Source organism: Dicentrarchus labrax, unplaced genomic scaffold (assembly GCF_905237075.1).
Source record: "Dicentrarchus labrax unplaced genomic scaffold, dlabrax2021, whole genome shotgun sequence".
NCBI lineage: Eukaryota > Metazoa > Chordata > Actinopteri > Moronidae > Dicentrarchus > Dicentrarchus labrax.
The window spans coordinates 22561183-22587239 of NW_026136705.1; the positions used below are offsets into that span (position 1 = coordinate 22561183).

The 26057-nt window shown below is 40.1% G+C and overlaps 1 protein-coding gene across 6 annotated transcripts in view; it reads right to left on the reverse strand.

Moving 5' to 3' along the window:
* gabra1 (gamma-aminobutyric acid type A receptor subunit alpha1) overlaps positions 1 to 19491 on the reverse strand; it is a 30196-nt gene extending 10705 nt beyond the window's left edge. Inside the window, exons 1-8 of one of the 6 annotated variants that reach the window (XM_051401873.1) lie at positions 19359 to 19491; positions 16889 to 16991; positions 12657 to 12769; positions 11555 to 11622; positions 9505 to 9725; positions 7882 to 7964; positions 6528 to 6671; positions 5475 to 5627 (exon numbers count right to left, since the gene is read on the reverse strand). In XM_051401873.1, coding sequence (XP_051257833.1) covers positions 5475 to 5627; positions 6528 to 6671; positions 7882 to 7964; positions 9505 to 9725; positions 11555 to 11622; positions 12657 to 12769; positions 16889 to 16968 — 862 coding nt within the window. In that variant the 5' untranslated portion in view covers positions 16969 to 16991; positions 19359 to 19491. Of the gene's footprint in view, positions 1 to 5474; positions 5628 to 6527; positions 6672 to 7881; positions 7965 to 9504; positions 9726 to 11554; positions 11623 to 12656; positions 12770 to 16888; positions 16995 to 18489; positions 18923 to 18988; positions 19232 to 19298 lie in introns of those variants that run through there. The other 5 variants (XM_051401869.1, XM_051401868.1, XM_051401872.1 and 2 more) reach the window with 5 other exon arrangements.
* Positions 19492 to 26057: the final 6566 nt, after the last annotated feature.

Genomic DNA, 26057 nt, shown 5'->3' on the forward strand with positions numbered 1-26057 from the left:
TCCTGCAGTACATATAATATTAAAAAGACAATATTTTCTTTTATGATTTTTCGGAGGGTTTTGTAATCCTAGAACCCCTTTTCAGACATGGAATATGTATCATTGCTGGTTCCACGTATCTTCTAAAATAATGCCTTTTTGTTTTTTGTTTTGGGAATAAGCTAATGGCTAAATCTGGTATAAGTCATCTCATCTCTTTTTGAGGTTTGTGTGTTTTTACATGGTCAATGTTTAATAAAGACTAATAATAATAAAAATCATAAATGTACAATATGTAATTTCTGCTGCTAGGGTGTCTCTCCCATCAAAACAATAAGTTTGGTGACGTGAAGTAGTGTGAGATTGCAGGAGTTGTTTTCTTCACCACCACTGCCGACAATTTCTCCAGGTTAGGATTCCTTCAGTGTTAATCGTTCATGAGGTTTTTACTGGGGCCTGTATTATCTGCAATGGGCTCCTACTCTCCAAAACAAAGAGACCTGCTGATCAAACCGGTAAAAACACTGAACAGTTTCTCTGATGCGGCCTGGCAGACAAAGGATGTCTCAGAGGGACTATACAATAATGTATCATTATAAAGTCCATGATCCAAAAAAATTAAAAATCATAAAAATGTGTCTTAAAACTGGATAAAAAGTCAATTTATGACAGCTTCTGGAAGACAACCACAGTGCTAATGCATGCGCAAAGTGGATATGATGCCATTGACAGGCAACTGGTGAAACGCACCATTACCGGAATAAAATTAAGTATTTGTCTGGGTTTGAACATTGTTGGAAAATTTGGGCATTATATAAGTACAGAACTCAACAAAATATATAACATAGATCTAGTGTTTATAGACATTTTAATGCGGAAATATTACATATTATATCTTAATATAAGGACCATAATACTTGCATAATGTTTTGCACCTGGACTGGGTTCCACCAGCTATGTGTCAAGTTAGGTTAACTAAGGCACGTGGCCAGTCAATGATTATCCATCCATCTATCATCATGGCTACCATTAGCATTAGTTTTCTGTGTGGCTTGAGCCACTTGGAAATTATGCTGTGTGGAAGAAAAATGTCTGTTTCACCATCAGTGAGTATAATTCTGTGACATTTTATGATTTGGGGAATGTATAACTAAGTAGTTGTTACTTAGAGTTTAGTTGCAATTTATCTCCATGGTGCAATCACTTATAATTTAGTAATGCATAAAACACAACTTAGTAATAATGTACATCATAACTAAGCTATGTGTGAACTTACACACAGCTGGTGCAACAGGCTGCAGGTGCGCAAGAGGGAGCGTTGGAAAACCTTGAGAACAGAGGTAAATTAAAAAGTCCTGTAACAGTATGACGGAAGACAAGTGTTTTCTGTTCTCTTGCAGACTGCAATTTGCCTTCATTGACCATAATGAGTGATATTCATCCCTACTACGCACAGTGAGTCCTACTAATAACAATTCTCATCAATTTCATACTTGATTAGGGGAATCTGCTGCCTATTTTACAATGTCCAACAGTGCACAAGCACAGAATGACAAGACATTAAGGTGGGACTCTCTCATTAATGTAGTTGGCATTAATGAAAACCAAAATATAGGAAGGCAGTGCTGGTCTGATAGTCACTTAAACCAATTTATTTTCTTTGTGCATAAGAGGTAATAATTAAGTGACACATTTATTACAGTACTCTTAATAGGGCGTAACAATATGTGCTTTTTATGTGCTCTATATCTGCATTTAACCTACGGTAGCTTTACCATTAATGTGGCAGCATTCAATTTAAACTTGTGCTGAAATAGAAATATTACTAGGTCAGACATAGTACAATTTCTGCTGTGAGTTTTAAGTAAAAGTGACTTGGGAGCTTATTTAGACATGAGACACGGTGTAAAATTGCCATCACATGTACATAATGAGGTTCATTTCTGAAAGGGACCTCATATAGTACAGTATTTGTGTTTATCAGCGTTCTGAAAGCGGTCCTGTCAAGCCCTTAGTTGGCTGTTCCAAAACCCTGACATCTGTCTGCATCACATCATACTGAGTGAATGTTTAAAAAAACATTTACAAGCCCAGCTCTCAAAATAATCAGTGTATACAGCAATATAAAGTCACAAACAAGACAAATGGAACCAGGAATGCTGACACATTTTTCCCTGTACACCTAAAATATTACAAGCAGTGACACCATAGACATTAGCGTCCATTTAGCATGAACGTATGACACATTATTGCTGGGTTTACACTGAATATTGCCAGGTAACTTGTCCTTTAGGGTTCACATAATTTGCTGCAATAAAGACAGACTGCATACAAGCAATATACGAGCTTCTGTGTGAAGATAGCTCAGTGTATTCTTTCATCCTAACAGCACTAGACTTGTGTACAATGCTTTGATATACCACATAAATCCTTGACTTAGATGATAGCCAAAGGATTTAGATGGCAACGAAAGATCTTGATTGTCTGCTATGTCTTTTTAATGATACATTTACAGTGATATTGACATTGTGACCTCTTTGAAGAACAGACTCATTCATCTGCTGTCTCAGATGATGCATATTAATCACATGAATGACCTACCTAGTATACTGTGACGTTGAGCTGCTATGCGTCTTCATGAATGCGTGTACATGTGTTTATTCAACTGTGTGTATGTTTGTGCGCATGTGTGCACATGCTGCATGCATGTAATCTCATGAAGCAGAACCAGCAATGATAGCATGAGGGACACACACATGCCCTAGATAGTTGTTTGAATCTAATCTAGGCCATCCTCATTTCCCCTCGACACGTGACAAGCACCGCAGGTAGCTAGCTGTGGCACACACACGCATACGCACTTGAAGACACCAAAACATTGCAGAAAGAGTAGAAAAACCTGCTGGAGACTGCAGAGCTGCAAGATGTGGTGCATGTATAATGTTTTCTGTGAAAGCTCTTTAAGTAGTGGGCCAGAGGAGACACTGACATCCATGAGAAGGAGAGAGAGAGAGAGAGAGAGAGAGAGAGAGAGAGAGAGAGAGAGAGAGAGAGAGAGACAGAGCTAGAGCTAGGGATACTGGAGAGAGAGAGAGGGAGAGAGGGGTGAGAGAGAGAGAGAGGAAGAAAAAGAAGAAGAAAGAGTACAGGGCGAGGTAACTCAAGGACATTCTGCCTGCTGCTGTGCTTTGCTGCTACAGAGCATGCTGCAGACTAGCAAGAGCTTTCCTTTTGGGCGATATTATGTAAGACCTTAGTGTGACAGACAGACAGATACACACCGGATACACACACAAAGACACACATACACAGACACATACAAAGACTCACGTACACATGCCCAGACACATGCACACACACACTGACAAACACATCACACACAGGCAGGCAAAAACACACACACTTGTAGACACACATTCAGAGCACGTAAATCTAAATTCACACAGAGCCTTGTGCTTGAAATTCTACTGCAGCCAGCCACAACTGATTAAAGCTCTTGTTCACCTCATTGGTGCAGAGACAGAATAGAATAGAACAGAAGATAAATCTTGTACAATGAGGTTTGGACTGAATATGCAATTGTTCAATCAGTCTTTTTAACATTTAATATCCTTCAGAGATCGTAAGACATTTTGAAAAACACACTTATTAGCTTTCTGACCGAGAATTAGATGAGAAGATTGATTCCATTCTGTCATCACTGTGAGGTTGCCCGGCAACCAGCAGAGACACCAGGAAGATACTGCACCCAGTCCCTGTTCACCAAGTTAAATTCCATCGAAACTGTTCAGATTGGACCTTGGAATTCATTCATCATAACCAAATGTAGACTTCTTTTATTTTATAGTCTGAAGAATATATTAGACTTGCAAAAAACATATGTTGCAAGCTCAGACACGCGTTTGTGACGGGGTGGATATGCTATACTTGACAGAGAAGGTCTTGGAAGAAGACTGTACCAAAAACAATACTAAAAGAAAATCAAATATAAATAATGCTATTTTAAACTTACTACAAGCTGTTTTTAACTGGTTATGAAACAGTCTCAATTTAATACTGATGCCTCTATATGATCTACATAAACATAGGATACCATCATCAAGAAGACTGGCTATTTCTATATAGTTATTCTTAATGCCTGCCACAGGGTACCCTCAAATTTAATAAAACGAGGCGGTGAAAACACTTCCGCTATTGTCCACAGGGGCCGCCAGAATGAACACAAACTCAAAGTTCCTTGTTGCTGCTTCAATGAAAATATAAAGAGGGAAGCATTTATGCTCCGAAAAGCAAGAGATTTAGACAATATTTACTTCACATAAATGTGAGAATAGGTCAGGGATGGACATGACCGGAAATTACTATAAAGTTAAAAATAAATTTATATAAAATAATTTTGTTTGGTTTTTACTTCATGCTAATAGATACATTTGAATGAGTGTCTTCAGCCACTGAAAAGAATATTGAAAGCCTTATGCTGCCTTGTTTTTCCATTTAAATGTTGGGGTCCCAATCTGAACAGTTTCCATTGGATTGCTCTACAGCATGTTATCCTTTTGTTTTGGTTTCTATTCTAATCATTTCTGTATAGATTAAACACACAAGATAGATTCAAATTATTGTTATTTCTTTAAACTTTGGACAGAGCCAGACTAGCTTTTGCCCCTACTTCTACCGTTTTGGAGGCCATCTAACTCTCCTTGCAAATAAGCACATATCCCAAAACTATTCCTTTAAATGAAGGGTTTTTGTACATATCAAAGAAACATTATCTGATGTTAAATAAAGCCATCACACACAACACTTTGACTGTCTGATTATTAATCAGACTGTCATCACACTGAATCAACATACTGTGGTACCATGAGGCAATTGATCAAGGACCCTATTTTATAAAATATTTTTCACTTAGGTCTTGTCTTGTCCAGCAAAACCATTTTTTTTCAGTCTTGGCGCATAGAAATAAAGCTGCACTCCAGGGCCATTGGTAGCTGCATGCGGAAAAGCTGTGTGTCTCACAGTTGCTTCTATTTAGTCCAAAGCCAAGTGTCAAAAGTATTTCATTTTAAAATTCAATCAGACCCACTGTATGATTGAATTTTAAAATCTACAAATACACAAAAAGGTAGGCAAATGATGCAATAAGTGGGGTATTTAGACTGAAATAGCTTTAAACAGAGTGATATATTTAATATGTAATAATGTATTGTGTTGATTAAATGATAAATACATGCCTGCACAGGATAATACCGCCTCATCATTATGTTAACCAATGATAATGACATAATAATGAGTTAAACATCATTTTCAAATCACAGTGTAATTTTTTTAAACCAACTTAGGCAACTATGTTTGCAGATGAAAACCACTACATAATGGCATTTGTTCCATTTACGGCGACTTTTTTTATTTTTTTATATCTTATATAATGCCTTGCTCAGCGGCTTATTTTTCTACCCACAGATGTTTAGAAAAGAGGAAAGCAGACAACTCACCAAAGACAGTCCTGGCAGGGACGGACTCTCTGTTGAGCCAGAAAGACACTTGGGAGAGGATGACTGTCATGATGCAGGGTAGATATGTCTGGATCACAAAGTAACCAATTTTCCTCTTCAGGTGGAAATGGGTTGTCATCACAACATACTCTCCTGTGGTCAGCACATAAAAGACATGAAGAAGTCAGAAAGGATGCACAGATAATGTAGTACTCTTCTTTTAAAATATATATTTAGAAGATTGATTGTCCTTGTCCCTATAGTCTAAAGTGTTTTTTTTTGTTTGTTTGTTATGTTTTGGCCTTCAGTTTTAATGTAGTTGAGATTTATTGGAACAGTTATGGGTGTCATTTGTCAACTACCCAGGCATAATCCATTTCATAAGTGCATTCAGATTCAGTTGCAGAGAGAATACAACAGTCACAGGAACAGCACTGGGGTTTAATCTAGTTAGGACAATATGTTTATTTTGAGGTCTTCCAGAGACATAAATAACTAGAACAAAAAAACAAAAAAATAAAAAATAATAATAGAATGCATTTATACATAAACAACTTATTCCATCAAGCTTGGTAAATACAGTCACTTGGAAGCTTGTTGCTTATAAAGCAAAGCATGGCTTGGGGGACAGGGCTGTCTTAAGCATTACTTTCTGCCTGCAGCTAGCGTCACTGCAAACAGGTCACCCATTTTATGCTGTCACTAATTTTTGCCGGTATCAATTGAGAAAAGGAGGAGGTGGAAAAAGCTATAATGGCCAGTAGGGAAATTATGAATCTGGGACATGTCCTGTCATACGTAAAGAGACAAACTGATGCCACTAAAGATGCAGATGAACTGATGCAAAATTTACAGTTTCAGACCATTAGTTTCTTAAGTGAGAAAAGAAAATAGTGAATGTAACTGTATATATATATATAGCAGCAGCTTTAACTGGGTAATGCAGTGTGAACATTAAGTATGTCAGATGGGTGAATTCAGAGTGCAAAACATGTATATAGTTCACAATAAACTGTTTAATTAAGAGCACATTGTAACCTAACTGAAACCTACCTGTGCTAGACTGTACCACACCAGAATCCACACTCTGCCCCATCAGATCATACTGGTTTAATCTGGATCCATCCTCTGCCACCACCACAGACTGGGCAGCCCCTCTGGTCCACACATACACCACCTCTGCTCGAGTGTAGGCATCTGACAAGGACGAACAGAGTGAAATGTTATAAATTATTTTGCTGCTGGTTGTCTTTTGTCACGTGTTGCCTTGCAAGCTTATATTTTTGGAGCAAGGGATGCCAGGTGGACAAAACAGATAAACCCGAAATGAGGTCTCCCACTAAAATCCTCTAGTTTTATCTTACCTCATCTCATTTTGTCTCATCTTGTCTTCTCTCATCCGCTGTCATCTAAATTCAGCTTGTCTTGTCTCATTTGCTATTTAAGCACTTTATCCTTTTCTGTCACCTTGTTAGGGTGTCTGCTAACCTCATCTCCACTGTTTTATCTAATCTTTTTTTTTAAACTCATCATGTTTCATATTTTGTGGTCTTTTCTCAAACATTTTCTCGTTTTATCATGGGATGTGATGTTGTGTCACATCATGTAATGTCAGCCCCCACCTTTAAGAAAACAAACAAACAACATCCCAACAGGACAACATGACCTTAAAACAGCCAAGTCAGTCTTTCCTTCCCTCCGGCCACCCAACCTGTCAAAGCTGCAGCGTGCCTCGAACACTGCAGAGGAAAGGATGGCTCGACTGCAGACTGCAGCATAAGGAAGAGAGCTCATCACTGAAATATTTAGGGAGTGAGTTCAATTTAAAGGGGTTTGAGGCTCGGTCCTCTCACTCACGCTGTGCAGCTGTTTGAAGAATGGCACAGAGACAGTGTTAAGTTCACTTCTCTATCTGTTTCACTTTTGCTGTATTTTTGCTTGCTCACCCCTCCCAACCCCCTTTTCCTTTATCCCCTTTAGTTTTTCTCTCTCATTCTCTATTCTTGTCTCCAACCTCCATTATTCTATCTCTTGTTATATCTTCTCAAGGATGATGCAGGGTAGGGGCAGCTGTCAGCGGTGAGCAGCTGGTGTGATGCTCTGGAAATATTACAGAGAGTGCTGCCTTGGATAAACACAGGTCTGTGCACTGCATGCCTGCCAGGGTCTTGCAGGGTCTTGCAGGGCCTGGCAGGGTTGAACGGGGGGACCAGAGGGGCCTTGGCAGACAGTTCCTCTGGGAGAACAGCTGTTACCCACACTGTCATCCCTTATCAGGGACTGGTGCTGGGGTCGTCCTTCCAGTTGGAAGAGGTAGTGACAGGGTGTCAAAGAGGTCTGTGTGTTGTGTTAATGTGCGTTTATGTGCATGTATGTACGGTTGTGTGTGAGTACAGAGGCCACTTACAGCTGCCAAACTTCAGTGGACAAGCATGGGCATCCATAGGGAAGTCTTCCAGGTGCATGGGGCATTCTGCTCTCACTGTAAGCCTAGAGAGATTCATACAGAGATGAATAGTGAATTAGAAAAGTGGCAAGGAAAATCAGGAAATACACAGCATGTGGCAAAACCAGTTGAGAAAGAAAGCATGATGACAGTGCTGGTGGAGGGTTGAGGAAGAGGACTTCATGAATTAAGGCACAAGAATGACACCAGGAACATGTGGAACCATTTTTTTCCCAGCACCAAACACTGTCAAACTGCGGATACTATTCCCCAAACCAACAGAAAATGCTCCAGTTCCCTGAGCTGTGGGTTTCTATTTCCTGACAGCTTGGTGAAAAACAGCATGTCAGGCCACCCGTGACACACTAATCTCCCATCCATCCCTCATCTCGCTCATCTGTGACAGCAATATGGGCTCCGCCTCTACCCCCTCCCCCCGCTAGTAAACATGCTAAAACAAATGTTTTACGATCCTTGCCTTAGACATCTCACATTAGCATCGCTCTGTGGTGTGCATCAAGGTTTGTACTGTCTTTAAGCTTTTATTCACCTCCTTTTCTGCTGAAAGCTGCTGAGGTGCTACGGGTGGTTCTAAACTCAGCTCAACTGGTCATACACCTTATCTTCCTGCTCGCAACTGTCAGGTACCATCCCCATAGTGATAAATCATGACAGGATAAAACTATTTTATTTTTTCTGGTGAACACTACAATGGAAAAAAATGACAAATTGTCATGGAAATGTATGTGGTATACAGAGCTTATAAATGGCTGTCTATAATCTCTAAAGAACAATAAATAAATATATAAAAATATAAATAGAAATTGAGTAGTGTTGTGAATCTTCTATGTATAAAAAGAACCATGTATGCTGTAAAGTGGAGTATAGTGTGTACTCAGTTAAACATGGTAAAAGTAATGCAGCTAGGAAAATACTTAGGAAAGGTTTAAGTTAATAGCTTAAAAGACCAAATCAATTCAATTCTGATTGACAAGAAATTCCATTACAAAACCAATACTAAAAACAACCGTGAACATGGGAACAGCAATTTGTCATCCTACATCCTAGTCATCCTACATACACCAAATCTTACTACACCACCAAATGTGAGGAACATTTTCCCAACAAATGCACTATTCACTTCAGTTTAAGGTAATATATCAGTACATGGCTGTTGTAGGAAAGAACTAAAAAGCTATTTCTGTTTTCAAATGGTCTTGGGGTTGAGTGCTGAAGACAGTGTAAGTCCTAAAGTATTCAGAGACTGGCTAAGACATTGTTGGTTTTGGTTGTTTGAAAAATATGGAATGAGACCGACCTTATCCTTAAAGCTGATCATTGAACCTGTCCACTGTCATGTATTCATGATTTCTTAAGAGTTGGCTCATATGATTACATCATCTTTCATCTCTGTTCAATTCTCATAATATTGATTCCATAAGCCCTTCACCCTCCGCCCTCTTAAGCAAATGAAATGTTGCTATTTAAATGACACAAATTCTTAGCTTTTTATTCAAGCTCAAAAACATTTTAGTCTCTGGCTCGTTTTTTTTTGTACCGTCGTAGTAGAACATGTCGGCTTACCTCATTGTATACAGCAGCGTGCCTTCCTCTGTAATTCGTAGCAGCTTGTTAGGCATGGTCATGTTGTGGGCCACTGACTTCTTGCCATTGTGGAAGAAGGTATCGGGGGTCCAGATCTTGCTGGCCATCAGGTTGTTGAGACGCAGCACAGCCATTGGGCCTTTGAATTTTAACCTTTCATCCTTCCAGCTCTGTCTGAAGAAGACATCAATAGTGTACTCCTAGAGGTGGATGGTGAGAGGTAGAGAAAAACAGAAGTCAACAACAAAGAGTCAAAACCCTGTAGCTCTTTTATTTCTACCTCTATCCACTACAGCTGGCTTCAGGAAGATGCTGAGTAATCCAACCTTATTTTTCCTTTTTTACCCTTTTTTGTGTCCTTGCTTTTTCTATTTTTTTCTCTTCTATGTGTCAGTTTGACTTTCTTATGGTAGTCTTGGCCCAGTTTCCCTGCTGGTAACTGCCTCTTCATGTTAAAGGCTATGGGAAACATAGGCTCGAGAAGATCTAGTGGATATTTTCTGGCAGGTATCTAAAAAATGCCTTCATTGTTAAAGTTTGGTAATTGCTCTCTATTTCACATAGTAGGTGTGGTTACCTTTACCTTTTCTTTCATTATATTATTTATATAATTGTGGTCTGGTTTGTTTAATAGGCTCAATGCCAATGGAAAGATCATTTGGTATTTGGTCATTTGGTATTGCACTGTTAGGTAAAAGTAAAAAATTATCATTGTTAGCATTTATCTTAAAGGAAACTTCTTTTTGCAGTAATCTAAATTAAACTGGACACAAATAGGGAGCACTGGACACAAAATTAGGAGGACATTTCATTTTGAAAGCAGTTAATGACTATTGCTGAGAGCAGATTTTAATGGTTACACATGACTGCCCAGCAAAGTAAAGAGAGCCTGTAAAAATTACAGTTCAGCCTGTTTTTTGTTCTCTTGCTCCCCCCTTTCCTCTCGGCCTGCGTAAGATAATTAGTATGAACTGAAACAGAGCTTCAAGGTAATAGAGTAGGATAGGGAAAGGCTGGAGATGGAAAAAAAATGTTCTTTAGCTCTTCCTTCTGGCTTTAACACAGCAGAAACATAGTCCTGGGCTGCATGTCAGAGAGTGCAATTAACTGAGATTATGTCAAATAGAGTACACACACTTCACGTGCATATAACAGGAGTCTTTTCTTTTTTTTCAAGTGGTAAAGGAGAGGCAGTGAGACATTTGGATGAGATTAATTGGTTTCCGGTACACAGTGCAAAGATCAGATGTTTGAACAGCCCACAGCTTTTTCTAGGTAGCATATTGAAGAAGACTAAAGAAATGGTAAATCTGATGATTCACATTTTGGTGTTTAAGATGTTGAAATTTAGCTTTTTTTTTGTTGCCACTAAAAGACAAATCATCTCATTATACTGTAGTGTTTATCAATAATCTCAAAATGGAACTTGACAACCGCTTGACCTTCCAAATCACAGCAACACATAGGGAGTGAAAGAGATCAGCCCCTTAATCTGGTACTTACAGACAGCTTTGATGTATTTGTTACAATACCAATCAATCACTGTCTGATTAATGAATTAATTAATTTATTCTTACATTTCGGTCCATGAACCTCAATATCTACATTTCTTAACTCCAGATTTTTAAGTAAAGATGGATCAGCATGGAGGGTAATTCTGCAATATGAATACTTCTTCTATAAGCTAAACAAACTGAATACTTGATCTGCTAAATTTAATATTCTAAAACAAGTCAACAGAGGTTACAGTGTATTTCGACATGCACATAAAAGTCACATGCAGTCCTATTTATGATTAAGGGTAGCATTTATTTAGAGTGGGATTATGAACTATGCACCAGAAAATACATTTCACACATGTGACAGTTTTATTAACACATCATGAGTTAATGGAATGAATCATCAAATTAATAATTATCTTACAGCTTAGAGACTGTTGTGTCCAGAGAGTTTAGGAGACAAGGATGAGGGTGGAGGGACAGGGACATGGGGAAACCAGTGACATTTACAGAGGCGAAAAGAGTCTTACCATGTCATGGTCCGAAACTGGCCCAATACTAGTCACGAAAATGTCAGTCTTGACTTCAGTTACACGCTCTGTTGAAGCAGGAAATTGCCAGAGTGAGTGACTATCAGTGGCATTCATTAGCCCCTAACTACCTGTTAATACAAGACCACCTGGCTATAGCTTCTGATCTATTCAATCTATTCAACATTATTTTTAACACACACACACATTGGAAAAAAAAAAAACACCATAAAAATGCCCATTTTGGATGTCGATAACCATTTCTGCTGGTATTGGTTTCAGTGTCAGCTCCATTACCCGGACAGTGGTTCAATCTCTTAATAAATTTGCGCATTGCTGTAATACTGAAAATATGCCACTCTGGTCACATAATACTGATAGCCAAAATGGGTCCACTGGGGATTCAATTGGAGGGGTTGTATGTGTGTGAAGGTTCGTTCCTTGTGATTCTGAAGCTGAAATATGACAGCATGATTTATGAATGATACCCATCATAATCCATAATTTCTTCCCCTCGGCTGCTGAACTTCTAGCAGGCCTGCTTTTATTCGCCTGTCTGTTTGATGCCTACTGCATCACACTGTGCGATCCTCAGTGTCCTTCACACACCAATTCTCACATTATCTCTCCCTCTTTTCTCTTTTACTCTCTGTTTCTTTCTCTACTTTTTTTCATTTTCTGTTTCTGGATTTATCTCTCAGTCTTTCTGCCATTTTGTTTCTCTCTCTAACAATGGACAGTTGACAATAGAGTGAAGAGGGGCCCACACAATAGACTGACATCCACTGTGTTCTATTAGAAGTACTGGCTTTATGACAATTCGCTGTTTGACAAAAGCAGCAGGTGAAGAATGAGTCTCCGGTTCTTTTTTTAATTATCACATACAAAATCTGACACTGAAAGCAAACCCACCTCCGCAAGATTTAGTCATGTGGGTATTACTATGTATAGTTGTGTGAAAATTAAGCAATTTGTAGGAGTCTTTTAGTTTCTATTTGCATATTTGCAAAAAAAAACAAAAAACAAAAACAAGAAAAAAAAAAAAACATTCAAACAGTCACCATGAGGGACAAAATACATTCAATGGCTTGGGTTTACTGACCTCCCAGTCCTGGCCTGAGGCGATTGTCATAACCATCCAGAAGGCTGTCTAAGATCTTGGTGAACACTGTAGTGTTATCTTTCTGTTCATCTGTCATGCCGTTCTGCCCAGAGCTGGCAAAGCAAAGAAGAAGATTTAAAGTCGTCACAGCTAGAGTCTAAAACCACGGTCAAAACTGCCAAAAGAGTAAGAACAAACTCTGAATATGAATCATATATCAAAGACAAAAAATAGGATCTATGCTCTGCAGTTAGCAAGGCAGCTCTGTTAAAGTACATGGGCAGCACAGAATGCACCGTGAATCACATTGTGAATAAATGGACAAGAAAACTCAAATCCTGTATGACGCTGACACATTTCGCTGTCGTTGCCAATTTGCAATCCACAGTGTATGACCATGAGGTTTTAGATCATATTGATATGAGATAAATGAGCAAGTGGAGGTGGATAGTTATTTTCATCAGCGGGACGTAAAACTGGGCATGCAGAGCACACATGTGCATGTGCACCCACACCCACACATAGACACAACCTTGGAGAATAGAGAAATCATAATACATTATTTATACCTTAATATGGTCTTTTAGACCACGAAGGCCTTGCTGAGCGTACGCTTTGAACATGAAACAAAATGCTTAGAGCAATGCCGAAAACAGTCACAATCAGAGATTGCGAGAGCAGAGTTTGCAGCGTCTCCATGCATAAATATTTCAACACACTCATAATCAGGAATTCAGCCCCTATAATTACATTGTGTATCATAAAGGCAGGATGCGACAAGAATGTTTAGAGAGCATGTGTGTGCATGTGTGTGTTTGCATACCTGAATAAATGTATGTATTAAAGGCTTGGGTCTGTCCACATATGCATGCTTGAGTACATATTCATGCATATGCTTTCATTTTTGTTTGTGCTGATAATAATCAGATGAAAGTCTTTTAACAATGTATTGAATGCCGCAAAGCAATCATCATCTCCTTCTTTTTATGCCAATAGTGTTTTGTGGTCTGATTGTATGTTAAATAAACAGCAATTGTTTGGAAACAAGCTCTGCTAGCTGAACTGCTCCAAGGAGAGGGAGAGGTCATCTAGATTAGTTAGCAAGGACCTGCAACGGGAGGGAAGGAAAAGTAGGAGAGGTGGCGGGAGGGAGAGTGGCATCTGCAGAAAGATGTAAGGGAAGCTTTAAAGAAAAGACAAAAAACAGGAAAGAAATGGAGGAGGGGGAGATAAAAGGCAGAAGCGCATGGTTGGGAAGAGGCGAGGATACTGTTGAGTGAAACTGGGTAGTGGTGTTTTAGAGGGACACAGCTCACACTGAAAGCTGTGGAACTGAGGCAGATCCTACAGCTTTGAATGAGAGCAGCTAAACATTTTGCTTTCTAAATAAGGATGCGCCATCCGCGTCACACATGGATTTGTATAAAAGGGTTAATTCGCATCTCTATGCCACCAATTTCCCTTAATTCGCAAGCGTCCCTCTATCTGCCAAAAAAAGAGAACTCTCTGAAAACCAAAGCCAGCATTAAAACTGTAGAAACTGTGATGAGCAATTCTGTTTTGCATCAGTCTTGAAGGTAACAGCTTTGAAATACTCAAATTCAAAGCAATAATTAATGTGTTTTGTTCAGGTCTGGGAAGCCAATTATGTATAAATACAGGACGCATAAATTGCATCCATGGGACATTAACTGTGGATAGAATAAAACACATTCTCCACTTTCCTCTCTTCTTAATATTCCTACTTTCTATTTTTTTGTAATTTGCAGTTTGCCAAATCAGAGCAAAACACCAAAACAATTTTTGGTCTGCCCCCAAGGTTACAGTGAAAACAAGCCAGGAAGTCCCTTAGAGCTTTCAAATTCGCCAATAATTATATTTCCCCTAATCAAGGTAAATAAAAGGCAAATAATAATAAATAAGTAATGGTGAAAATTACACTATTTATGTTCAAATAAAAACAAAAAAAAATCTATCAAAGGGCACACTCTTTGACCTTGCATTTTTTAAATTATGTTTTATTTCAAGATACCGACAAAGGAGCGAACCAAAATGTGGGAATAGATGGAATAATATGGCACATAACTTTTTATTTAAGATATCTTTTTTACAGTGTATATGGTGAACATGGGTAGTGGGGAGTTTAGGGTTGTATGTCAAGGAAAAGAAAAGAAAATGGAGTGAAAAAGGTGCTGTGTAAGAATACACATGTTTATCAGCCAGGGGCCACTTTCTCATAAAACATTGTACACCATCCCCATCTACAGGTCATCTGAACAGCAACAGTGCCGTTCACACTCACACTGCCAGTGTTTCTCTGTCTTCCTCTCTCTCTCTCTCTCTCTCTCTCTCTCTCTCTCTCCCTTTCTCCATTTTACTGTATCTCTCTTTCTCTCTCTCCTTCTCTCTCGTCACTCGGATATCTAATTATAAGGCAATTTCTTGCGTTGGCAACATATTGTAGCAGAGTGCTAGGTCTTCCTGATTACCGTGTCTCGTTGAAATCCCCCAAGGTGTGTGTGTGTGTGTGTGTGTGTGTGTGTGTGTGTGTGTGTGTGTGTGTGTGTGTGTGTGTGTGTGTATGTGTGATTCTGGATTTGACTTCAAAAAGGGGACTGGATTATACAGTAAATCTTTGGGTGATAATTGCTTTGCAGTTTGCAGTGACAGTTCCTCAGTAAAGTAATCAGTACTTTTACATTTTCTCTAATGTGCTCAATATACAGCACATCAAACCCAGTAAATCAGACCCTCCACTGGCAAGTCAGTACATCTCAAATCTAAACCAACTTCCATGATTAATAAGTTATATCAACTGAGTGTGTAATAAGGACGTATGACAGTGCACCATATATTCAAAATAGGACACTCCATCTGTGATCTGCATGCGCTCTGGGCATCTAAGATGAAACATGTAATGTGTGCTGTATGGACGACGTGTGTTTTTGTGGTGTAGTTGTTGTCACTGAGAGAGAAGCAAGTTGGACCAACTTAAGGCATCACCGTTCAAGTCAACTGCCTGTGACAGTTCTTCTGAATTATTCAACCGTGCAGAAAAGCCTGATCCCCTCAGTCTCTCCAGGATTCTCCAGAAGAACCACAATGGGACGAGAGCTCAAATGATCTCATGCACTTGCAATAGCTGATGAATTTTACTTTTGGTGTTGCTGTCTTGGTTGTAACCGTGAATGTCTAACTGGTCTGCAGGTTTATTTACTGTAGAGTTCACTGTCAGAGTTATCCACGTTAATCCCATGAGTGGAGTCAGCTTAAGATGTTTTAAGGTGTGCTACACATGAATGGCTGCCCAGCATTTGAATCATGTGGGAATTAATGCAGTTGCAGTCACATGACAGTGGATCTTATTGCTGTCATCTTTCATCCAATCATTCCCTCTCTTTCTCCTTCTGTCTCCTTCTGGTTAGATGACATCCAACACCTCAGTGTTGACATTGAGAAGTGTGTCTGTACATCGAGCCTACTATCCCTGCAGTCACTGTCAAAAACACATGTGCACAAATTTGTGCCAAATATCACGCTCAACACACATCCTCTAGTGTACACAGTCCAGGTCTTAAAAATGAGAATGCAGATGTTGGCCTACAAGGCCAGTGAACCTAAAGAAAAAAGCATAGCACTGTGGTAACATGTATAGTGGCTATTTTGGCTCTCCATCTCCTTTCTCTGTGTTGCACTTCGTATTACCTTTATGCAATTATAAGCATGGAGTGTCCTGTGGGGATGCCCCAGTTACAACCACAGTGAATATGCTCTGTAAGGGTGTAACCCAATAAACTCAGCAATAGGCAGGGAGATGGAATATCAGCCTAGTAGGTGTACCACTGGCTGCCCCCTTGGCTGGCTGACTGCCTGACTGATTTACTGACACATTTACTAGCCAGTTGACCATTTGGCAAGCACTGAGACCAGCATTAAAAGGTAATTGTCCTTTCCAGCAAAACTGCATTCATAATTTGCCCAACGCAGTGTGGTCTTCACTGTCCCCCAAATGTGTCTACGCACTATACAATGTTCTAGTGATATCTTGATCATATTATTTAGACCTACAACAATAAGCCCACTGGGTGACTTAAAATCTCTCATATGAACAGTGGCCATGATATACGCAGATTATCTGTGGCATTCACATATTTAGAATTACCAAGTGATACAATAATAATAAAAGTAATACACAGGTACATATGTATTTCTAAGTCAAAGTTTGTTCTTACCTTTTCCCACCCAGTACGCTGTTGGCGACAAGCAAGCAAGCCCACAGACACAGAAAGGTCGTCCTGCTCCGTCCACACATAGTTGCAATATGAGGACCTTTCACTGCTGGAGGTCAAAGAGAGAGAGAAAAGAGCATCATTACCAAGTCACATGAGCCAGTGGTCCACCATTAACTCCAGGGTGTCATCACATTAGGTGTCAACAAGGATGTAGATGTGCTTAAACAACAGCCAGTTGTGGAGGTGGAGGCTGTGAGGGAGACCTTGTTCCTATAGAGATGCTTTATGAGTGAGGTGTTTGGTCCAGCTTCTCAACATCTCTCACAGATTCTCTGACAGCACATGAATCAAACCAAATGGCCCTGCCACATGCATTGGGCCATCATATGGCACTTGACACACGCACTTTACATCATCGTTTTGAATTATCTGTCACATTGACAGAGACACATTCTACACCTTAACTATGTGGGGGACCGACATTAAATAGCTGCCCAGCATTTCGATAATCAGAAAGAGACTCAGTGTAAGTGCGACTTTCATAACTGACACACAGTACACACGCATATGGCATGGCTGCATCTGTAGCGCATAATGATTAAGAAGAAATAACAAGGCAACACATCATAGACCACATAACACCCCGTGTGAGCTTGTAGCACCTGTACACAGCCTCCTCTAATACCCTGCAATGTGAAACGCGGCGGTACCGCAATATCAAATCAAATCCCCCTAAAATAAGAGCATTGGCTTCCTCCTCAATCATTAAGCTATGATGTCAGCCGGGTCATAAAGTATGTAAGCAATTAGCCTGCGCTATTGCGCATGCAAAACACAATGCTCAGATTCACGGTCCATTTTTGAAGGCATAATCAATGTGTCCACGAGAGGACCAATTACTTACTTATATAGGAAAGCGCAAAACCAGTATTTCACAAACGACCACCAAATCCTGCCACTGAAACACAGCCCACATAGAAGACAATACCCCTGCTATACTTGCTTGTGATGTTCCAAGGTGCACTGTGAGCGAATGGGGGTCGGGGGACACACAATGCTCTCTTAAAATGAAATAAAAATAAAATAAATCCTTTGGTTGACAAGGATTTGACAAAGCAGGGATGATGCAGATTAACGAATGGAGAGGAAAATCCCGCACAAGCACACTTTCTAAGTTATTCAGAGGAAATGTCACCCTTCTCCCATGCCATATACCAACATATATCAGCTGGGTAGAAATTTAGCATGCAACTGGCATCCCTGCGAGGCTGGTTTAAATACATGCATGGCGATCCAATTCGTGCGTGGCGGAGTAATTAAGCAAATGTGCGTTGATGGTGTTTTTATTCGGAGCGCTGTCCGTGGTGCTGAAACCAGGCTGCCTCCCGTTAAACACATCAAACGGCTCCTGTTCGCCATAAAATACCCCGTAAACGATCCCAATTTCGACGGCAGACTCCCCCTTCTCCCCAATAAAACTCGCCTTCGATTCTAGCGGTGTCCAGCAACACAAACCATCCCTTTTTCTAAATCCGAGTGTTACTCCCCTCTCCCCTTCTTCTGCCTGAAAAAAGGCGAGAAAAATGGAGAAAATCACTTACAGCAGATGAGTCGGGGTATATTCGCTGTCCGCTGGCTATATCCTCAAACTTTTGAGAATATCTTTTCTAGCCGGACTGAATGAGAAAAATCCTCTGTGATCTCAGATCTGACGAATTTTAGCTTGAGGCTGGAGAAGCGGCTGCTGACGATATGCGCAGGTCTCTCTCACTGTTCATTGGTGGTGCTGTAGTGAGTTGAACTCTCGCAGTCTGTCAGCAACAAAAAAAAAAAAAAAAAAAAAACCTTCTAGTAAACTAACGAATCTGGTCTGTGCACCGAGGTCCCTATCCAAAATAAATGATTTAGTTCATAAATCGTACCTGTAAATAAAGTGCATGGCAAACAGACTGTGCCCAAGCGCAGACCATTTAATTTTAGAATAGGCTGTACTAACCCAATATAAAGACTAGCCCGCCCATTTTATATGCAGCACAATTTAACTTCCACTGCTGTCGCCCTAATCTCTTTTCAGTGGCTGCTAAATAAAAATCCTCTTACATTTTCAACTGGGATCCCTTGTTTTTTCTCCATCGCGCTTTCTCCTTTCACTGTCTCGCTCCCTGACTCCTACGTGATGATTTCCACGGGGATAAAATTGACATTTATCAAAAGACCGTCTCGCAACCAAGACTGCTAGAGCATCTTACGGACAAGAGTAGCAGTGATAAAACCGACAGTAAGTTCTTAGGATGAAACAAACAAACAAAAAAAGGTTAAAACACCGAATGGGCTGCACGACTCGGATACGCGCGCACACAAGCAGGGAAAAGACACCTCCAAAATGTTTAAGAAAATCGTGTTCCCTCACCAGCTTTCCACTGATGAGACGAGCCTCTCTTTGCAATAAAATCCTCCTCGAATCACTCACCGTCTCCTAAAAGCCTGCGTTTCGCATCGAGACAACAGCACCGTGTCTCTGTTTACAGCCAAATATTCTGCTGCTACAGCCGCGCCACTCAAGACTGAGCTCAGAACGGCGAGGAGCGCTGAGCTGCGTGCATCTGCAAGGGAGGAAAAAAAAAATTGGGCTGATGATACCCAGCGTATATTTTTGTAGTCATCTGCGTATTTCAAGTTAAACTACAAATCAGAGGACATTTTCATCACCGAGGACTACAGCAGCAGGCATAAGAGGGAAAACAAGGACATTCTTTGGGGTAGTTTATTATCATATCAGGGCAATTCATGCTTGCACAACCTCACATTAAACCCAAGCTGTTGGTTTTGGAATGCTTTTGACAGAGGAGCAACTCATTTTTCGCCTTCAGTTTTGACTGGGGGTTTATTTTCATCAGAGCAGCAGTGAGCTGGCAGTGTAGTCACGTCAGTCCAGTCTGCAGTGCAACGTTTCCTCTGCGAGTGTGTGTGCGTGTGTATGTGTGTGCGTTGCCTCCTCACGCGTGGTTAAAGTAGTGCATGTGCGTGATTAGTTATGAGGGACGTCACGGGCTTATGTGCCTCTGTATTCTCTGCATTCAATAAGAGATCTATCTCAAATCAAACTGTACGACGCTTCATGATACACATGTTAAATGAACTTCATTTGCAAACATTCTAAATACAACTAAATAAGAATAATCAATTCATTCAGATATTTTAATAGGCTACATTGACTTATTCCCCCTCTTTATCCCTCTTCCTGCGCTCTGGTCATATTTCGTCCTCATAACCTGATGCTGCAGGTGCACGCGCATATTTTAATACTAATAACATGGGGGGAAAAACACCCTCCACAACAACCCACCGTGATCCCTCCATAGAATTAATGCTATTGTAATGCAAGTGGAGTATCATTTCAAGCCGCTTCTCTTCTCTCAAAGCCAGACGCCACCGCTGCATGTGACTCGATTTGCCTCTGCGCGCGCGTGCACGTGCGAACATGCATAACCAACACGTGCCCGCGTGCGTGTTGTGTTGTGCGCGCACGGCCGAGACGGATAGCGGAGAAGGGAAAAGTACGACTCTCGTCTCTCCAACCCCCCCTCCCCAACCCTCTTCCTCCCTCCTCACGTTTGAATAACCTTCCGTTCTGAGGAAAGAGGAGGATTTTCTTTGCAGGCAGCAACCGACAGCTTCCGCAAAACACTGCAAGTGATCAGTTAAGAGGAATTTCCAGCGATGCCGCTCAAACAAATAACGACCATCGACGGCGACTTGCCTACTCACAGCTCCATCTCTGGGCAGGTGATGAGAACGGATAGTGAAGTGAGGTGTGTGTGTGCGTGGTGTGTGTGTGTGTGTGTGTGTGTGTGTGTGTGTGTGCGGGTAAGGCTAAACGGAGAGAGATGGATGAGGGTAATTTAGGTGAGAGATGTGCAGGTTATGGGGAAATAATCACTCGCTGTGAACAGTGCTTTTGAATTTTAAAGGAAGGGATATTGACGTGCTACGCCCCCCCTCCCTTCTCTGTTTGTGCATCCATCATGGTGCTGTATTTAGTGATAATTTGTTTCACACCAACTTAAAGTACCAACTGTGGCAAATCCATATTCAGAAGCAAAGTGTGGAGGAGTCTTGTAATGCTGACACATTAACACAAGTACAAATTACAGAAGTAGCCTGCAGTCACAACCTTTTTATCCCTGTGTTTTTGTATTGTATTGTGTGCCTATGTGTGTTTCTGAACATGTATGTTTTCCTCAGGTGCACCATCAATCTTGAACATGTCAAATGTCAGGATTTGTCCATTTGACCTTTTAAGGTTAAGTTATTCAGACGGTTTCCCAGTGTGTGAGTGTATTCACATGGAAGTGCACAATTACTTGCTCTTCCGGGGTTTCCTATGGAGCCTTTGTCCAGCACTTACAGTAACACACCAGGATTGTTGTCTCATGGAGGAAAAGTGGCCCTCTTACAGGTTTTGCTGAACTCTTTTTAGTTCAGTGAACACCTGCTTGTTCATGACTGTGACACAGTCTCAACACCCGCAGATTCTTTTTCAGTCCTTGTCCATAAGCTCACAGACAGCAGCAGGTAAGGTCTCAGTTTCAGCTTATTTGTAGGCCTTAAAGGGCATTTTAAAAATGGATAAAACCAGGACTGGTGTGAGAGGGCTTTTTTCTTCTTCTTTGGAGTGGACCAGAGCACTCTTCACAGGGGAGGAGTGTCTTAATTTGGCATGTGATGTCGATTGGAAATTCCAGAGTCTCTCATGGCCAGCAGCACTGTTGTTCTAGTTAGGTCAGGGCTGCCTCTCGATGAAGAGGTCGCTCAAGACCACTCTCTGTCCAGTAGGCAACAGCAGGCAGGACTCCCATCTGGCTGCCTCGAACTGAGGCTGTAGCACGAGAGAGTGAGAGAGAGAGATAAACCCAAGTGAAGTACTTCAGTTCAATTACTGCAGTAAAGCTTGATTTGTGCTTGCCTTTTTTGCCCCTTGGGCTTGTGCATTTAACAGTGCCAGCGGGTTGAAACTCTGCTACTGCTCTGGCTCTTGAACCTGGACTCAGTGTATGCTGCTTAACAGTGTCTAATTTCCCATCTCTCTAGCTCCTGGTTTTATTTTTGTATCATCCATTAATAGGCTAATTGAGACTTTTTGAATCCACAGAAATATTTTCAGTGAGGTTCTATCCACCTGTGGTACCAAAAAGAGGAGAAACACTCACAGGAAATCAAAATCAGTGTTCCAGTAGCTCTCCTCCAACAAACAACAATGACGGATTGGCACCAGAGTGGACCAGAATCCACCATCAGAAGTTGATGCTGCCAAATTGCTGGGTACCTACCTTGTAGCAGTTTTACTGGTGGACACAGCCTCTTTCTGCAAAATGACCGAGAGTGACTGAGAGTGGCTTGCCTCAATCAGTCGTCCTGAAGAATAAATCAGGCCGTTGCAGAAGACAAAAGAGTGCTTCCCCTCTGTGAGCTGTTCTATGCAATCAACCATAAGCTGATAGCTCCTCTGATTCACTGTTTCAGGCCAAGTCCTGTGTAACACACACACATGCACCCACAGGTGCAACACAGACACACAACTGTTCATGTATGAAGACATGCACACATTTAAACTTATACACATCTATGTGAATGTTTATATGCATACATGCTTTTGTACAAAAATGCATACTGTACAGGCTGCATGTGCACACATGAACTTAACTGAATAAACTTGTGCAACTGCCATGGATAATCTTAGTAAAGATAGCTCAGTGGTTTGATCAGTTAAGTCTTAAAGGACCAGTGTGAAGGCTTTAGTGACATCTAGTGGTGAAGTTGCATATTGCAACCAACTGAATGCTGCTCGCCTTCCAAACATGTATGAGAAACTATGGTGGCTGTGAAATTCAAACAAGGTTATCTCCATGGAAGAGATCCACCCCCTCCATAGATAAAAAGGTTTCATTGTAAGGTAACAAAACAAAATTCTTATTATCAGGTGATTATACACTAATGGAAACATACCTAAGAATATCATGTCCCATTTCTGTCAATAGATCCTCCTAAATGTTATACACTGGACCTTTAAAAAAAGATTTTGTTGAAATCATGATGGGCACTCAAGCCAGACATTTGTCAAGTTTAAAAAGACTTGCACAGTTATTTAAAAAAAAATCAAAAACTATAAAACTAAAATTAAAATAACGAAAATGTAAGTTCTGCTGAGCATATTTTAGACAAACAAGGAATTATTTCTGTATAAGCTGACATACAATTTTAATGAATCCCTTGAATCTTTTCCCAAATGTTGTAATATACATACAATCTACAGGCTGGAGAAACCAATCATTATTGATGTAGACAAACATTTAACAGGACTGGAAAACACAAATAACTTTTTTGGTGTTATTTACTTGTGTATTAAAAGACCTGTCAATCACTGTAGAAGTGTTAGTAGGTTGGTAGACCTGTGTTTAACGTTTGCTAGTGGGGATTGAAGAAGCCACTGCATCAAATTAACTTAAGAATAAGGGATACAAATCATTTTGTATTACCAAAAAAAACTGTTAAAATATGGAACTCATCACAATAATTCACTTAAGAAAGTACAGCCGTTGGATTGTATATTGCAAGATGTCGTTTTCATCAGTATATGTGTATGTAAGATATATATGTATGTATGTAAGTGTATGTGTCAACAATTATGTCGTATGCATCAAAATCATCAAAGCATCAAATGAGAAATACCTTTTGCAATACTGGTTCTTCTATCCCTCTAGTAGTATTCCAGTGACTTGTAAAATCAATGCCAAGCAGACTGAAGCTGTTCTTGCAGCATGTGGTGGCGTAACACCTTATTAATACAATTTATGTTGGTTTTTCCTTTAATTTGTCACCTGTCCTTGTTCTTACATATGTGACCCACTAACAAATGTAACATGACTATCCATACTCTACTTGTACACAGTTAAGAAAGTGTAACCCTGGCGTTTCATAGGTAGTGTTCTCCAATCAATGTGGGCAGTGGCTAATAAATGGCCTATAGTTTATTTTGGATAAATCTGAAATCACCGCCAACATAAGACAACTTCACTTTCCTGAGGGTTTACATCAGACTCAACCACTCCATTGTTGCAGTTGCTACATCTACTAGTTACTGTCACAACTGACCCGTAGGAAGGCAAAGGGACAAGAATAAGACATATTAAACATACACAATAATATATAATGCTGTAAGAGATAATTAAATAACTGCTGGGATATTAGACCAGATTCTATTGTATAAATAAATATAGCTTAAATATAAAACATACATGGGAAAGATAAACTCAAGTTATTAAAGGAAACTAATCTGTGCTGCAACTACTGTATATTACAAAGTCTTGAAAAAATATAATGCATGTACTTAATCTGTTAGCAAATGTACACACAAGCAAATCCTGTGCATATGTCCATTAGCAGGCACACATGCATATGCATACATAAGGGTTGTGCACAAACATCCATGGATATCCTGCTGTATGCTGTGGTAAAGCCATTGTGAATTATACACAAGCATAAACACGCCCACATCCATCTACACAAACATCACACACACACACACACACACACACACACACACACACACACACACACACACACACACACACACGTAAAACACAATGCAGGACAAAATTAGGAGGTAAATCCAAAGCTAAAGTTAGTGATAGTCTATAGATCTCTGCAAGCAACTGCACTACGCAACCAGTTGATCTTTTCCGACACAAATATTCACGATTGCCAATGAACTACTATGATATATAAACTCCATGTGAATGAATATCAATAGAAATACACAGTTCAGCTCCATTTTTAGAATAGGCCTATATATATGTGCTAACACGAAACAAAGAATTCAGAGGCCTCTCTGCTATATCTTTGTACCACGAAGTAAATATTGTATACCATTGATTTTCTGTATTCTAAGACACCCAGTAGACTACTATCCAGTTACTGTCATGCTTGTATGTGAACTGCGTGGGTGTGTGCATGCATGCATGTATAAACTGTGCATACATGTGTATATACACTCTGCTTGCAATAAGCTTTTACTTTACAGTATTTTCATATAGTCACAACCATTTTCTTGAAGCTAACAGAGATAGAAATAAAGTCAAAGTAATAAAGAGGAAGATAAAATAAATACTTTTTAATTATATTTTTTAACTGATATGAGACAATTCACCATCTTATTTTTCAAACCAGGTTAAATGTTACAATGCCTCTTCATGTTACATAGTTTTCTGTTTATGGCTAGTAAATAATACAGTGATCTATGATATGTACAGTTCCAGCCCATCTCAGTTGGACTCAAGCCAGAATTCACTTAATTAACTCCCATGCCAATATGAACATGAATATATAACCTGTTTGAAAATTTAAAAAGGGCACTGTCTAAAGATGTACTTTGGTAGAGCAGAAAAAATATAACTCTAGACCCAGGGGTGGGCCCAGAGGGAAGCCCAGGTGCCAGTTGGCTTGTTAGTATTATGGATGGATTATTGAACAGGCATGCATGGTACAGGCCCAAGGGCACCTGAACCCAACCTCTATGAAGCATAGATTGGATAATTAAAAATGTACGTAGTCTCCATGATATCACCCATAAGTTTTTGAAGAACTGTTGTAAAGCTCAACATGTGGTGGCCCTGGCCATTGCCATCCTGGCAGTCTTGACTCCGCCAGCTCCCAGCTAATCCAAAAATGGGCAAAGAAGTGGATCTGAGGCAGGCTGAATGAAGCCTGGTTACTGAAAGCAGCCACCTGTGACGGCACCCACCTGTCACTCAAAGAGGCAATGCCCTTTAACATGTATAACTTTAAGCCTTAATACAATTTAAATTGGTGAATTATGTAAAAATTCAGTACAGATAAGTGAATGGAAAATGTAACAATAGAGACCTAAAATGTTTTTTGTACCAGGCTGTAAACATGTTTATTTCTGCTGTAAAACAGTTGGCCATTTTAAGGGGCCTTATAGAGATTGACTCACTTCTGTACCCACCCTCAACTGGCTGTTCGAAGAACTACAGTTTTTGTTACTTGTACTTGTACTGGCTTCATTTGCCACGCAGGTTCCTGTTTGATGTGAAGTGACTGTTAGTGGTTTGGTTGGAAAGTCAATCAAACAAATAGAAAGAGACACACA